The 13,544-nt window shown below is 33.5% G+C and overlaps 1 protein-coding gene across 1 annotated transcript; it reads right to left on the minus strand.

Annotated features, from left to right (window-relative positions):
* Nucleotides 1-1,319: 1,319 nt before the first annotated feature.
* LOC142179236 (uncharacterized) lies at nt 1,320-7,509 on the minus strand (the record flags this gene model as incomplete). The annotated part of the gene is given in 6 exon segments (XM_075248968.1): nt 1,320-1,347; nt 1,455-1,556; nt 1,660-1,765; nt 2,019-2,236; nt 6,981-7,181; nt 7,391-7,509. Coding segments are annotated over 5 exon segments (628 nt in total), but the record flags the coding sequence as incomplete, so codon positions are not given.
* Nucleotides 7,510-13,544: the final 6,035 nt, after the last annotated feature.

The raw sequence follows: 13,544 nt of genomic DNA on the forward strand, positions 1-13,544 counted from the left end.
TCCTATTAAGAATATGGTTCAATCCACAACTCACTTCTTTCAAGCCAGGTAGTATGAGAAATAAGTTAAAAGGAAATTTTCAAGATTATGTGGTGCTCGTGGATTGAATTTTAGAGGTGGAATTACTAATTATATTAATCTTGGTCTCCAGTACGATTTTCATATTATCTCAGAAATCTAGCAGGTTGTAGTTGTTACATTGACTACAACCAGCCACCATTAGAACATGCATTTTAATTTAACTTCACTAAAGCACAAAATAGAGCTCCTCGGGTGCCTTTTCTTAGAGGATCTCTATACTGTAAAGGAATCAAAAGTACCTGTAGATATAATGGAAAGCACCCAGAATTCTTGTTTCATCGTATGTTGCCTCTTTGCCTAACATTTTCAGAGTATTTGGTGCATGCGCAGCCATTATGCATCCATCATATACTTCTTTGGCACCATCATTGGAAGCTATGGTACAACCTGCACGGGCTCTTTCTTTTACAGTTAGAATGAAGAGTAGTCCATAGCTATGTGATAGTAACACAATGCAGCTGATTGAAGTTTTTCCCTTGGATAAGCACTAGATTAACTTTATCTACACCACTATCACTTGAAAAAAAATCACAAAATGAATATAAACTAAAAAAACACATGTTCTTATAGTGGTCAATGAGGTGGTGTAAACCTTGGAGACCATGGTTCAAATCCTGGCAGAGACAAAATCAGTACATGATTTCTTCCCATTTGCCTAAGCCTGGCGGAAGAGTAACCTAGTATTGTGCTGATGGGAGGTAACAGTTACCCAATGGCATAGTTGAGATGTGTGCAAGCTAACCCGGACACCATTGTTACACTAATGGATATCAATGAAAACCATCTTCATCATTTCTGGTTTGGCCTTTACAAAGGACCATTTTTAAACACATAAAGTGATGGTGTTTTTTCATTAACTAAATTGCCCTCAGGTAATAGCCTGTCCGTTTTCCAAACAGATATATGCCTATCTACTATTAAGATAAAAGAAACAGCACAGCAAACTCTAGCAAAAAGCCATAAATTAAATCAAGCTAGACCTTCTTCATTTGTCGATACAGAATTTACTTCACAACCAGTTCTTATTTGGCAGCCTCTCTTCTCCAGTTCCTCCTTAACCTGTATTCAGTGCCCCCGTCAAAATCACTCTCAAGGATGATATATGCTTAACATAATAAATCATGCAAGAAGGTGAAAATTGGTAATTGCATGAAGTTTTCCTTTTAGAGAAATAGTAAAAACTGTTGTGGTATCTATGAATTAAAAAAATCACCTTGTTCACATATGCATGTGACCGCCAGTGAGCAATTGAGGGAGACCAAAGAGCTGTAAAGAAAGAAACAAAAGCACCCTTAGGCACAAAGACAATAAAATGATATATGTAATCTACACACGAAGTATGCTAATTGAACAGTAGATAAGAGAAATGAAACCTGCAGAAGATGGTGGTCACGGAAGAATGAAAGAAGGGAATAAGCAGAAAAGCTCATTACTCCTTCTAAGGGACAGGACCAGATTGAAGCGCATATTGGAATCTGTGGAACATTTATGTAAATTGCTTCGACAATATGTTGAATAAAGTAAAAGGCCAATACAAGTATGTATCAAAATCAAGAACTACAACAAACAGCATGTCACCAGATAAGCCTTCTGAAATAACTCTAAATAGCCGTGTGACTTAATAAATTGCCCTAACGTTTCATCGCGATCAATGTCTGGATTGTTGTCAAGTGCTTCAAGATAACTGCAATGCAATCAGAAACGTATTCGTGATGAAATAAATTTCATCGGAGATAGCTCTTTCCTTGACATATAAATAAAGAAAGCATACAAAGCAGAACGATTTAGTCCATTTTAATCAAATGCATGATGTTCAAATGAACAAAGAAGAATATGTGCTCTAAATTTCTAATGAGATCAATAAACCAACAAATTGCTCAATGGAATTGACTAATGATAAGTAGTCACATATATAAAGATAAATAAGTTATTAGTACCTTGTGACATCCTGCTTGAACTTGCTAATTTCTCTAATCATTTGCCAAAAGTATGGATTCAACACATTCTTCTTCTGTGCAAACAAACTAGAGATTCCATTTCGGGTACCCCATTCGCAACCACGGTCTTGGTCTAAGCTCACTGAAAATGACATATCGGAGATCTCTGTATCAACTCCAAGGAAATCAAAAAATTCCATCATGTTTGGATAAGTTACCTGTCAATTACACCGTTTCAGCATTCATCCACATGCTCACCCCCACAAGAGTTCAGTGATTTTGTTGTTACAAACAAAAGTAAAGTGACTTTAGAAGATAATTTGGGATAATTGAGTGACCATTTGTGTAATGAACTCAACAGATAGACTCCTTTCCTCTCCAAAATGAAACAAACAGAAAGCAAAAAATTTCCATCTTCTTCTCTAACTGCTATCTACAATTCACAAAGTTTCTTCAAGTGAAAATTCAAGTTAATTGTTTGTACTCGAATTTCTTTGTCTTTGTAAACTCTTGAAGGAATTCTGCCTTAATCATTGCAGCAACGAAAGTGGGAGGCTCAAATTCCTTAAGGACAGTGACTACACTATCAAGGCCTGATTATTTCGTCCTCATATTCTGCTATTTTTTTATCTAGTCTCAAAGCCAGAGGCAGAACCACAGTGTCGGCTACGGGATCGGTCGAATCCAATAGCTTTGGTTCAAATTATTTATTTGTCTTAAATTTTTCATTAAATATGTACAAGTTATTAATTTCGAATTTAGTAACTTAATAAGATAGAATCCTGAATCCATAAACTTGAAATCCTGGCATTGTCTATGCTCAGAGTAAATTGACTCTCTAGTTTTTACACTCAGGTTCTGCAATATTGTTGGCTCTGGCTCAATTTTTTAGCTCTTATAGTTTTGTTTTCGTGGACTTTAACGATAACATCCTAGGAAGCTCAACTCTATTCAAGGACAAGGATAAAGCTTTGGAATCTCAAAGAGGGCCTTCAGCAATATGTCAAGCTAAAGAGTTACAAAACAAGGTCATTAGATTTTAAGTGCAAATGAAGAAGTTGTTAATTGGGAGGAAGAGCTCAAGGATAAAGGATGTGAATTGTCTAGGTGTTACAATTGTTTTATGGCTCAAATTCATGTCCAAGAAGAGGAGTATTGGCTCCCAAGAGATATCCTTTGAAGAAGGTCCTAATCAGTCCACTTTTTGACCAATTTGGCACCTAATATATGTCCAAACTTGCATCCCATAAAGTCATATATAAAGCCACGTTTTTATAATATAAAAAGGATTTACTTGCTTCCCAAAAATGGTTCAATAGGCGTGCTAGATGTTAAGTGCAAGTTGGTGCCAAGTTGTTTGCAAGTTGCCTTCAAGATTTCCAAGATCTTATCCAAGATTGGGTTTGGACTTTCAAGATCCTATCCTAGATTGATATTAACTTATTCCCATATATTTTGGAATTGTATTTATTGCTTTCCTAGGTAGTTAAGGTTATGTTTTTCTTTTCCTAAGATTGTTGGAATTACTTTCCAAGAATGACTTGATTTTTGTTTCCTAGTTTTTCCCTTTCCCTAAGGTAGTTGGACTTATTGTCCAAACTAATTTAGGACTTTATTTTCTTGTTTTTTAGGTAGAATTTCATGACCCCTTTTCTATATAAAGAGGTGTCTTCTTTATTTTTAGACTTAAATTATACTCTATTATCAATAAAATTGTGAGATTTTTCTTGCACTCTTGTGTGTGACTTCTCTTGGATTTATTCTTCAACCTTTAAGACTCAACTTAAGGTGGCATGATTAAACTCTTTTCGAAATCTTAGATCACTTCTAGTTATTCAAGAAAGGTGATAAATTTAGATTTGTTATTGTTCTTGTTATTTTAAAGGGTCGAGTTTCACAATCTATCTCCTGTTTTTAATTCTCTATCAAAGGTGATTAGTTCTTCGTAGCTAATTATTGTTGTTAGGATTCAACTTCAAGAATAGACTTCATGAATTCAAGAAACTCGTTCTTGAATTCAATCTATCTTTAATTTCTGTCTTCTTTTTCGTTTCCCTATTTTTTTTTAGCTTTTGCACGTTTTTTGATTTTTTTTGTTTTTCTTTAGTAATTCTTGAATCTCCTATGGTGTTGTTATCATTTAATCTAAAACATTATGGTCCGAACTTTTCCCTCTATTTCCCACGTGGGATTTGCCTAAATTTCAGTTAAAAGCTATTCAACATAGTAGAAGGAAAAAAGGGGAAGGTTTATCTATTTTCACCGAAGAAATTTATAAAGTGGGGAAGAACAAGTTAAGTTAAATTTACTCAATCTAGCCTATTAACAGTTATTTCGTTAACTAGAAACAAGAAAAGATAAGCTACTTTTGATTTAGCACAAATATGAATTTTGAATTAGATGAATAAGTATTTTATTAATTTCATAGCAAACAATCTAGCCTAGTGAAGAACAAGCACTACGTAAGACAAGAATTCAATTTTTTTTAATCAAATCAATTCCTTTTTACCTTATCTCTGATATAGAAGTATCATAGTATTAATCCAAAAAAAAAAGCAGAGAACTGTTGTTCCTATCCATTTAGGTACTACTAAATTGATTAACAGAGAATCAATAGTTATATTTCAGAGGAACAAAAAAAAAGAGGAAATTAACTAGATGTGTAGGATTGGACCAGTTATGTTGATTGTTTATGAAGCTGATATATAGATTGATTTTGTGATAATATAGGTAGTTGAATGAGTCTTATGGACTGCTCGAGGTGACACGTTTGGTATTTCGACACGATTACTGTGAGTAGTAATTTATCGCAATTTGTGTTTTTATAACCTGCATGGTTTATACATGATTTTGAAAATAAAATGTATTACCAAATGTTTGAAATCGCACGTGGGACAATTTCTTTACTTGATATGGCCGGTACTAAACAATTTACTTGAGAAGTTTCCAATTATTTGAAATAGTCTCAATATTACTAGACATATTTTACTGTTACTTGAGATATGATTATCATTACCGAAATGAGGTTACACGATTTGATAAGAATTGAAATGTCCTATACTATTTTAAAAATGCTTTCATGTGAATATTTAATGTTTACAGAAAAAAGTATAAATGAGAGGAGACTTTGAAGGATTACGTACATAACAACGGGTTCGTTAGACCTGGTGCACCTTGTATATACAGATTAAAGATTACAGTTGTAGCCCTCACTAGTGGGAAGGTAGAACTAGCATATGGTTACAGTTTTCCCTCGAGTAGGGACCTATAGTTATACTTAACTCCTTTTACGAAGGGGTCCACACAGTGATATAAATTACATGATCCTTTCTTGGAAACCTCCCGAACATAAGGTTTGATATGACTATATTTCAGAGTTTATTACTAAATTGTTAATTGATTCCTGCTTATATGAAAACAAACAAGACTGATTGTTGTTACCGATTATGAAAAGCATATTTATTTCATGATATTTTCTGATTACTAAACAAGCATATTTTCTGACTTGTCCCCAATAAAAAAAGTTGTGGTTTAGTGTTATTATTCACTGAGCTAGCGACTCACTCCCTGCTATTTTTTTTCCAAAGACAACAGTTGACACGAGTAAGGATTTTGTTAATTAGAGTACACCAGTTGATAGCTCCTAGTGAGCCTCGCACTTGTTTGCATGAGCGAAAAGTTTATTTATTGTTATCGTCTTTTCTCTCCATAGTCATTTTTATTAGTGTCATAAGCATTCACTCATTATATTAGACTAGTTACTCGTATTGTACTTTCTTTTCATATTTTTCAAATGGGTTTAATATTATTATGTTAAGGTTGATAATGCTAGTGAAAACTTATTTTTGGTTAGTTGATGAATATTATGATTGATTTAGCTGGATATTGGTTGGTTGTTATCTGTTTATGAGATAATTTTTTTTTGACTAGTCCTAAAATAGGGAAAACTCTGTAAAATTTTCTGTAAACTATACCAATTGTATAGTCAAACACTTTACCGTTAACTAATTTATTGTGCAACACTCACTTTATTTAGAAATATTAAGGTATGAATTATAGAGGTCATGTTCTTAAATAAACACTTTATTACCCGTAAGTACTTTAATGTTAGCTTATAGGATTATGTTCAAACCTTTCTATAACAATATCGTTTGTTCCGATATTTTTTGATTTTTATATTGAATGATTGTGATACACATATAACATTTGATGTTTAAATATTTTTTGACTTTTATAACCAAAAATTAATTCTTTTTAATGTTACATATAAAAAATAAGAAAATTATATTATTCAAATTTAAATACTCAAAAGATATATATATTTCACTAATTAATTACTAAAGAAAGCTAATATATTACAAATAAATTCATCATTAGATGCACAAAGATTTATACTCTAAGGCACACATTTTAAAACTACTAGAAGATTAAATTCTTTCGAGATTAGTAGAAAAACTCTGTAATTGTATCTTGTTTAGTAGATTCAAGTCTCTTACTAGTGATATAACGCTTGAATTGGTGAAGATTTATGTCTAAACTTTTAGCAAAAGGATATCTGATAGCTTTCTCGACAATCTAAGGGTTTAACAGTTGAGTTTTCTATCTCAGTTCATGGAGTAATAGGTTGGGGTTAAAATCTTTAAACTTATTGTTGTTGATCTTAGAGATTATATATAGTTGTTATAGAGAGATAATTTTACAAAGAGCGTAGTGCTATAAAGATAGATGTTACTGTTATAGGTAAAAAATTATTATAGAGAGGTAAAATATAATATAAAAAATCGATTCAGAGAAAAAACTTTACTTTTACGGTGAATGAATGTTATATAATGATATTGTTATAGAGAGGTATGATTGTAAGTACTTTAATGTTTACTTAACACATAAATAAAGTAAAAAAATACTTATAAGCTAGTTTGATCATCTTGTTCGCTTACTAAAACACCCTCAAACCAGACTTACCCGATTGAAGAACCTAAAACCAAGGTCAAGATCCACGCCGTCAACGGTAACAGTCTTGGCATGGCCACCAAGATAATCTTCCTTCTCATAAACCACAACTTTCACTCCAGATTTTGCCAATTCATATGCACAAACCAGTCCACTTATTCCTGTCCCAACCACTGCTACTTTCATTTTGAAACTGAGACTTCAAGCTAACAACTGCAATAACAATTAAGATGAGAATTGAGGTAAAATGAGAAGAAGTTAAGAAAAGATAGTACTCCATCTATTGACTGATCTTGAAGTTTAAGAAATAAAGAAATACTTCTGAAACTTGTGGTCTATATATGCCATAGACATTTCTGTGATTATAAAATCATTTCATGGGCATGACATGGAGTATTTGAAGTTGAGGATGATAAACTTACCTCAAGGATATTATTGGAGTTTTGGAGTTGAAGAGACCAAAAAATGCAGGAAGAAAGGAGATGATAGAGTAGAGTCTTCTCTCCTAATTTATGGAAAATCTTTAGCAGATAAAAGCCATCTCATAGTTGTAATATATAAAGTCATTCATTAACTCGTAATAATATTAATTAATCAAGCCAAGCATCTTCATCACCAAAACACGTGTTCCATGATAGTTACTCTTCACGTCCTAAAAATGATAGTAATATTTTTCGGATTTCAACGGTCAAACGAGTTGTTCTTTCACCACCAGCTTTTTACATATACCCTTTAGCTGTTTTGAATTGTTAATATAATTATTGTGACTTATAATACTTCTTATGTAGTTCTTAAATATATAAATTTTATTAAAGCATAAAGATTTTATTCCCAAATTCATAGTCAATGTTAAAAAATTTGATTCTCGAAGTCGAAAAGTATCATCCTTTGGAACGGAAGAGTACTTAATTATCCTCAAAAGAAAAGAAAAAAAGAAAAGGTATCATTGAGGGAAAAAAAAGATTGTGTAGCAACAACGGTTGATTTATTGTATTTGTTTTACGTGTAAGTTTTATAATGCATGAAAATGTATATGAGGCCCTTCTTTAGTTTTTACTCTTCTGCCTGTGCTTATTAAAGTAATTGTTTCTAATCTAACATTATAAGAAAATTGATGAAGAAGTTATAAATTGTTTACCAGTATATATTCAGAACATAAAGAGCCATGAAGAAAGTAGTTTTGATCGTTTTAGAAATAAATTTTGTTCATTAGCTTTGTTAGTAACTCTCGTACGTCAAGAATCCAATTCCCGAATCCAATTGTGATGGCGCCTCTCGTAAAAAACAAGGCCAGCCAAACCAAAATGGAACACCTCTTTAAGCAGTTAATTATCATAAACAGTAATAAACATAATATAATATCCATAGATTGCGAAAATTTAACGATAACAACAGTGGAAACCATCCCGACATAGCCTAAACTGGGGTGTCACAAGTCATGACCAACTGAAAAATCCGGATACAAGTCTACTGAACACTAATTCCGATACAATAGTTCTAAAAACAACATGAAAATGATAAGATAAGGAAGGATCAACACTGCCTGAACTGGGAGAATCAGCACTCACGAGCGGACTCTGCGATACCTGAATCTGCACACATGGTGCAAGGAGTAATGTGAGTACTCCGACTCAGTGAGTAATAATTATAAATAATGGCTGAAAGTATGAAAACACGTAAAGACACAAAGTAATTCCATATCAAGCAGTAAAATTACTTAAAGCAGTAAATCAGTGAAGAAATCAAATGATATTCCTTTTCAAAACAAGTAAAACAGGTAATTTAATAGGTAAATAACAAGTAGAAATCCGCCCCTCGGGCACAATATCAATCGCTCAGAACAGTATCAGCCCCTCGGGCTCACTCTCAGTACAACATCAACCCCTCGGGATCAGTATCAATCACTCAGAACAGTATCAGCCCCTCGAGCTCACTCTCAGATCATAATGGGTACCCGCGCTCACTGTGGGTATGCAGACTCCAGAGGGGTCCCTTACGGCCCAAGCGCTATATCAAGCCACCTCGTGGCATCATCACTCGGCACTCGTCCTCACATCACTCGGCACTCGACCTCACATCACTCGGCACTCGGCCTCACATCACTCAAGCCACCTTGTGGCATATAAAGTATCTCAGGCCCTCGGCCTCATATCACTCAGCATATCCTCACATATGGCCCTCGGCTTCACTCAGTCCAAAACTCATCACAAGTCCCTTGGGCATTAGTAAAACAGTAGTTCTCAGCCCAAAACATGATGTAGAAATATCATTTAAGTTTCAAATCTGGGTAAAAGTAGCTAAGTTTGTAAAACAGTAGATATCAACAGGACTGAGTTCAAATAATAAGTCAAACAGTGAGGAAACAATGATAAAAATCCCCGAAGGGTTCAAATAGTTGGCACGAAGCCCAAATATGACAATCATCCCAAATCATGATGATAACAAATGAATTTCAGTCAAATACGCAGTAAAATCATCAATCGGGACGGACCAAGTCACAATCCCCAGTAGTAAAAGACCTCACACTCATCATCCAGTGCGTATCTTGCCTCAATATAGCACTACGATGTGCAATCCGAGGTTTTCAAACCCTCAGGACATCATTTACAATCATTACTCACCTCGAACCGGCTAAATCTCTAGCTCGCGACGCATTTGCCCCTCAGAATTGGCCTCCACGCACGTCGAATCTATCCAAAATCAGAACGAATATGTCACAATATGCTAAGGAAACAAAGCCCAAGCGAAAACAATCAACAAAGGGCACGATTCCCGAAATTACCAAAACCCGAGCCTGGGGCCCACGTCTCGAAATTGGGTAAATTTTACATTTTCAGAATCCTCATACCCTCACGAGTCTAACCATACCAAAATTATCCAATTATGATACCATTTGGTCCTTCAAATCATCCTTATACATTTTTAAAAGGTTTCACAATTTTCTTCCCAACTTCCATCCTAAATCACGAATTAAATGATGAATTTAGTGATAGATTCATGTATTTTAGCCAAATCTGAGTTAAAATCACTTACCCCGATGAATTTCTCGAAAAACCTTCGAAAAATTGCCAAAATCCGAGATCTCTAGGTCAAAATATTAAATAAAACCCAATATCTCATATTTATAGAGTACCCCTCAGATTTCAGCCTCCGCGGGCCACACCAAATCGACCACGGTCCGCACAAGCCAGTGTGGTCCGCGCAAAAACAACCGCGGCCGCATAGGCCTTCTTCTGCAGTGACAGGCTTTAGGATTTTGGCCATAACCTTTTTTACAGATGTCCAAATTGCGATATCTTTACCTTTCTCGAAACTAGACACAAAGGGCTACAACTTTTGTTTTTGAATAATCTCAAAATTCCTTGTATATTAAAAGATATGAGCTACCGAAGTAGGACCAACGAATCGTTCCCCACCGCGGCCGCACACCATTTTGTGCTGCACAGCACATACCGCGGCCGCACTTCTTTTTGTGTGGACCGCGCGGGTGGTTTCCGAGGCCTGCAACCCTCCTGGACCTACTACAACTATGCTTTTCGGCCTAAAACATTCCAAAACCTACCCGGGACCCCCGAAATTTCAAACTAATTGTACCAACACATCCCATAATATCGTTCAAACTTGTTCAACACTTCAGAACACTTACAACAACATCAAATCACCAATTTAACATAGAATTCAAGCCTAAGAACTCCAAAAACTCTTAAATTATGCTTTCGCTCAAAAAGTCTATCAAATCTCGTCCGAATGACCTAAAATTTTGCACACACATCCCAAATGACACAACGAAGCTACTGCAACTCTCGGAATTCCATTCCGACCCTTATATCAAAATCTCTCCTATCAACCTGAAATTGCAGAAATATCAATTTCGCCAATTCAAGCCTAAATCTCCCCTACAACTCCAAAACCCATTGTGATCGCGCTCCAAAGTCACAAATCACCTCCCGAAGCTAACCGAACCATCAGAACTCACATCCGAGCCCTCTAACTTATAAGTCAACATCCGGTTGACTATTTCAACTTAAGCCTTCTTAAAAGAGACTAATAGCCTGTTTGGCCAAGTTTCTCAACACAAAAAAGTGCTTTTTTTTCTTTTCAAAAACACTTTTTTTTCCTAATTTGAGGTGTTTGGCCAAGCTTATTTGGGAAAAAAAAAGTTCTTTTGGGAAGAAGCAGAGGCAGTTTCAGAGAAGCAGAAAAAAGTAGCTTCTTTCCAAAAGCAGAAGCAGAAGCAGTTTTGGCTTTTCTTCTTACCTAAAATACCCTTAACAAAATATAGTATATACCAAAATAACCCTTAAACCTAATACTTAGGATATTAATTTATAAATATTTCTTCTTATTTTTAGAAAACTTTCTAATATATAGTGTCTTTAGGGGTGAATGCTTTTATATTTGTTGAAGGAATTTTAATATATTTAACTTATATTAAAAGAATTAAGTACTTTTTAATTTTATTTTCATATTTTACTTAAATAAAATGACTTTTTTTAATTATTGCATGTAATAATTTTTTTTTGATATTATTTATTTACTTATAATATTAATTATTAAGTAAATCTATTCATGTCCTTTTTCGTAATTTGACATTTAAAAGCACTTTCTAAAAATCTTGGCCAAACACAAATTATTTCTCAAAAGTGCTTTTCAGACTGATTAGCCAAACACAAACTGATTCTCTCCAAAAGTACTTTTTTCAAAAGCACTTCTCAAAATAAGCTGATTTCTCCAGCTTGGCCAAACAGGCTATAAGTGTCTCATTTCTTACCAAAACCACATCAAACGCAAACCAATCAACTCGAACACATAAAACACGGATAACGAAGCATAAAGAAGCAGAAATGAGGAAAACGGAGCGGTAAATCATGAGACGACTGACCGGGTCATCAAACATACATATCTTATGCGTGAGTTTATATATATATATATATATATATATATATATATATATATATATATATATATATATATATATATATATATATATATATATATATATGTCAGCAGAAACTATAAATTAAAGAACTTCTAATACATTTTATTTCGTATAATAAGTGGCTTGAGATAGTTTACATAAAGAATCACGATTAATGAGAATTCATATAGCCGATCCTGACTTGTTTGAAACCATTAATTTCTGACAAATTTTTATATCCTCGTGACTTTTTTCATCACTAGTAATACAAACTCAAGATTTGTCAATCCTTTGATATTCTAAATTACTAGTATTAGTACCCGCATGATGTGCGGATAATATTACGATCCTTCTATATTCTATAAATTAAAAAGAATAAATTATATGAATAACTATTAGCATAAACTTAAATATTATAATGACATATATAGTCGGTGATACAAACAAATAAAAATACAATATGATTCAAAAATAAATACTCCTTTCCTTTCAATTTACATAAAGTATTTTTTTTATTAGTCTATTCCAAAAGAATGACACATTTAACTTTAAATTTTTCATTTTACTCATTTTACCCGTAATGAGAAGCTCTTACACTCATACAACTATCACGGCCCCACAAAGCTTCTAGGACCACAAGTTTCAAAAGTTTTCTTTTCGTTTTTAAATTTTGTGCCAAGTCAAACAACAACAACAACCCAATGAGATCCCACAAGTGGGGTGTATGGAGGGCAGTGTGTATGGAGATCTGAGGCTATTTCCGATAGACCCTCGGCACAAGAAGAAGGAAAGAGACAGTGTATCAGTAACAGCTAAATTCAAACTATCTCATCAAAATTGAAACTGAATGAAATAATACTAAATAGAGTAATAACTAATAAAAATACATTTAGTAATATCTTAATTTATATTATAAAAATACATTATATTATTATCTCAAAATAATAATTTCTCACATCAACATCAACTTCTACCAACCTAAAATATCACAATAATAAATTAATATATACACACATGATGATTTATTGACAACCAATATATTCTAACTTTTGGGAGTTACCAACATATAAAACAGTCGGATCGTAATTTGCTCAACAATTTTAATGTCACCTCAATTTTAACCACACAATTAAAGTCACTTTTTTTAACAATTTAAATGATACTTTTGGGATATAGTTAACATTAGTATATTATAATTAAATAAATGTTAAACTACTTTAAATATATTGTACTTCTTAAAATGAATTGTACCTTATGATTTTTGTAATTCACTTTATTTTGTGTAAATAGTAATCCCAAATAGTGCAATTATATTTCTGTATATGTTTACCCTATCTAAATCTATTTTATTCTAATTGACACATATATACCGATCCCATCAGTTGCTCAATCAATTGGCTCATACACTTTGAGAGACATAAATATCAATATCGGGCTAAAAAGTCATAGTCCATACCTGAACTACTGGAAAATAGGCCTACAGGAACAATTGTTTTGGCAACGGTTATTAAACCGTTGCAATAGATTAGGTACGGTAATGGTTACAACCGTTACAATAGAGTTTGGATGAAACCAGCACACTTTAGATACTAAACCGTTCCCGTTAACAGTTCAGCGCTACCATAGGTCTTCTTTCAAATACTAGACTAAAGCAAACC

This window comes from Nicotiana tabacum, unplaced genomic scaffold, assembly GCF_000715075.1.
Source record: "Nicotiana tabacum cultivar K326 unplaced genomic scaffold, ASM71507v2 Un00430, whole genome shotgun sequence".
NCBI lineage: Eukaryota > Viridiplantae > Streptophyta > Magnoliopsida > Solanales > Solanaceae > Nicotiana > Nicotiana tabacum.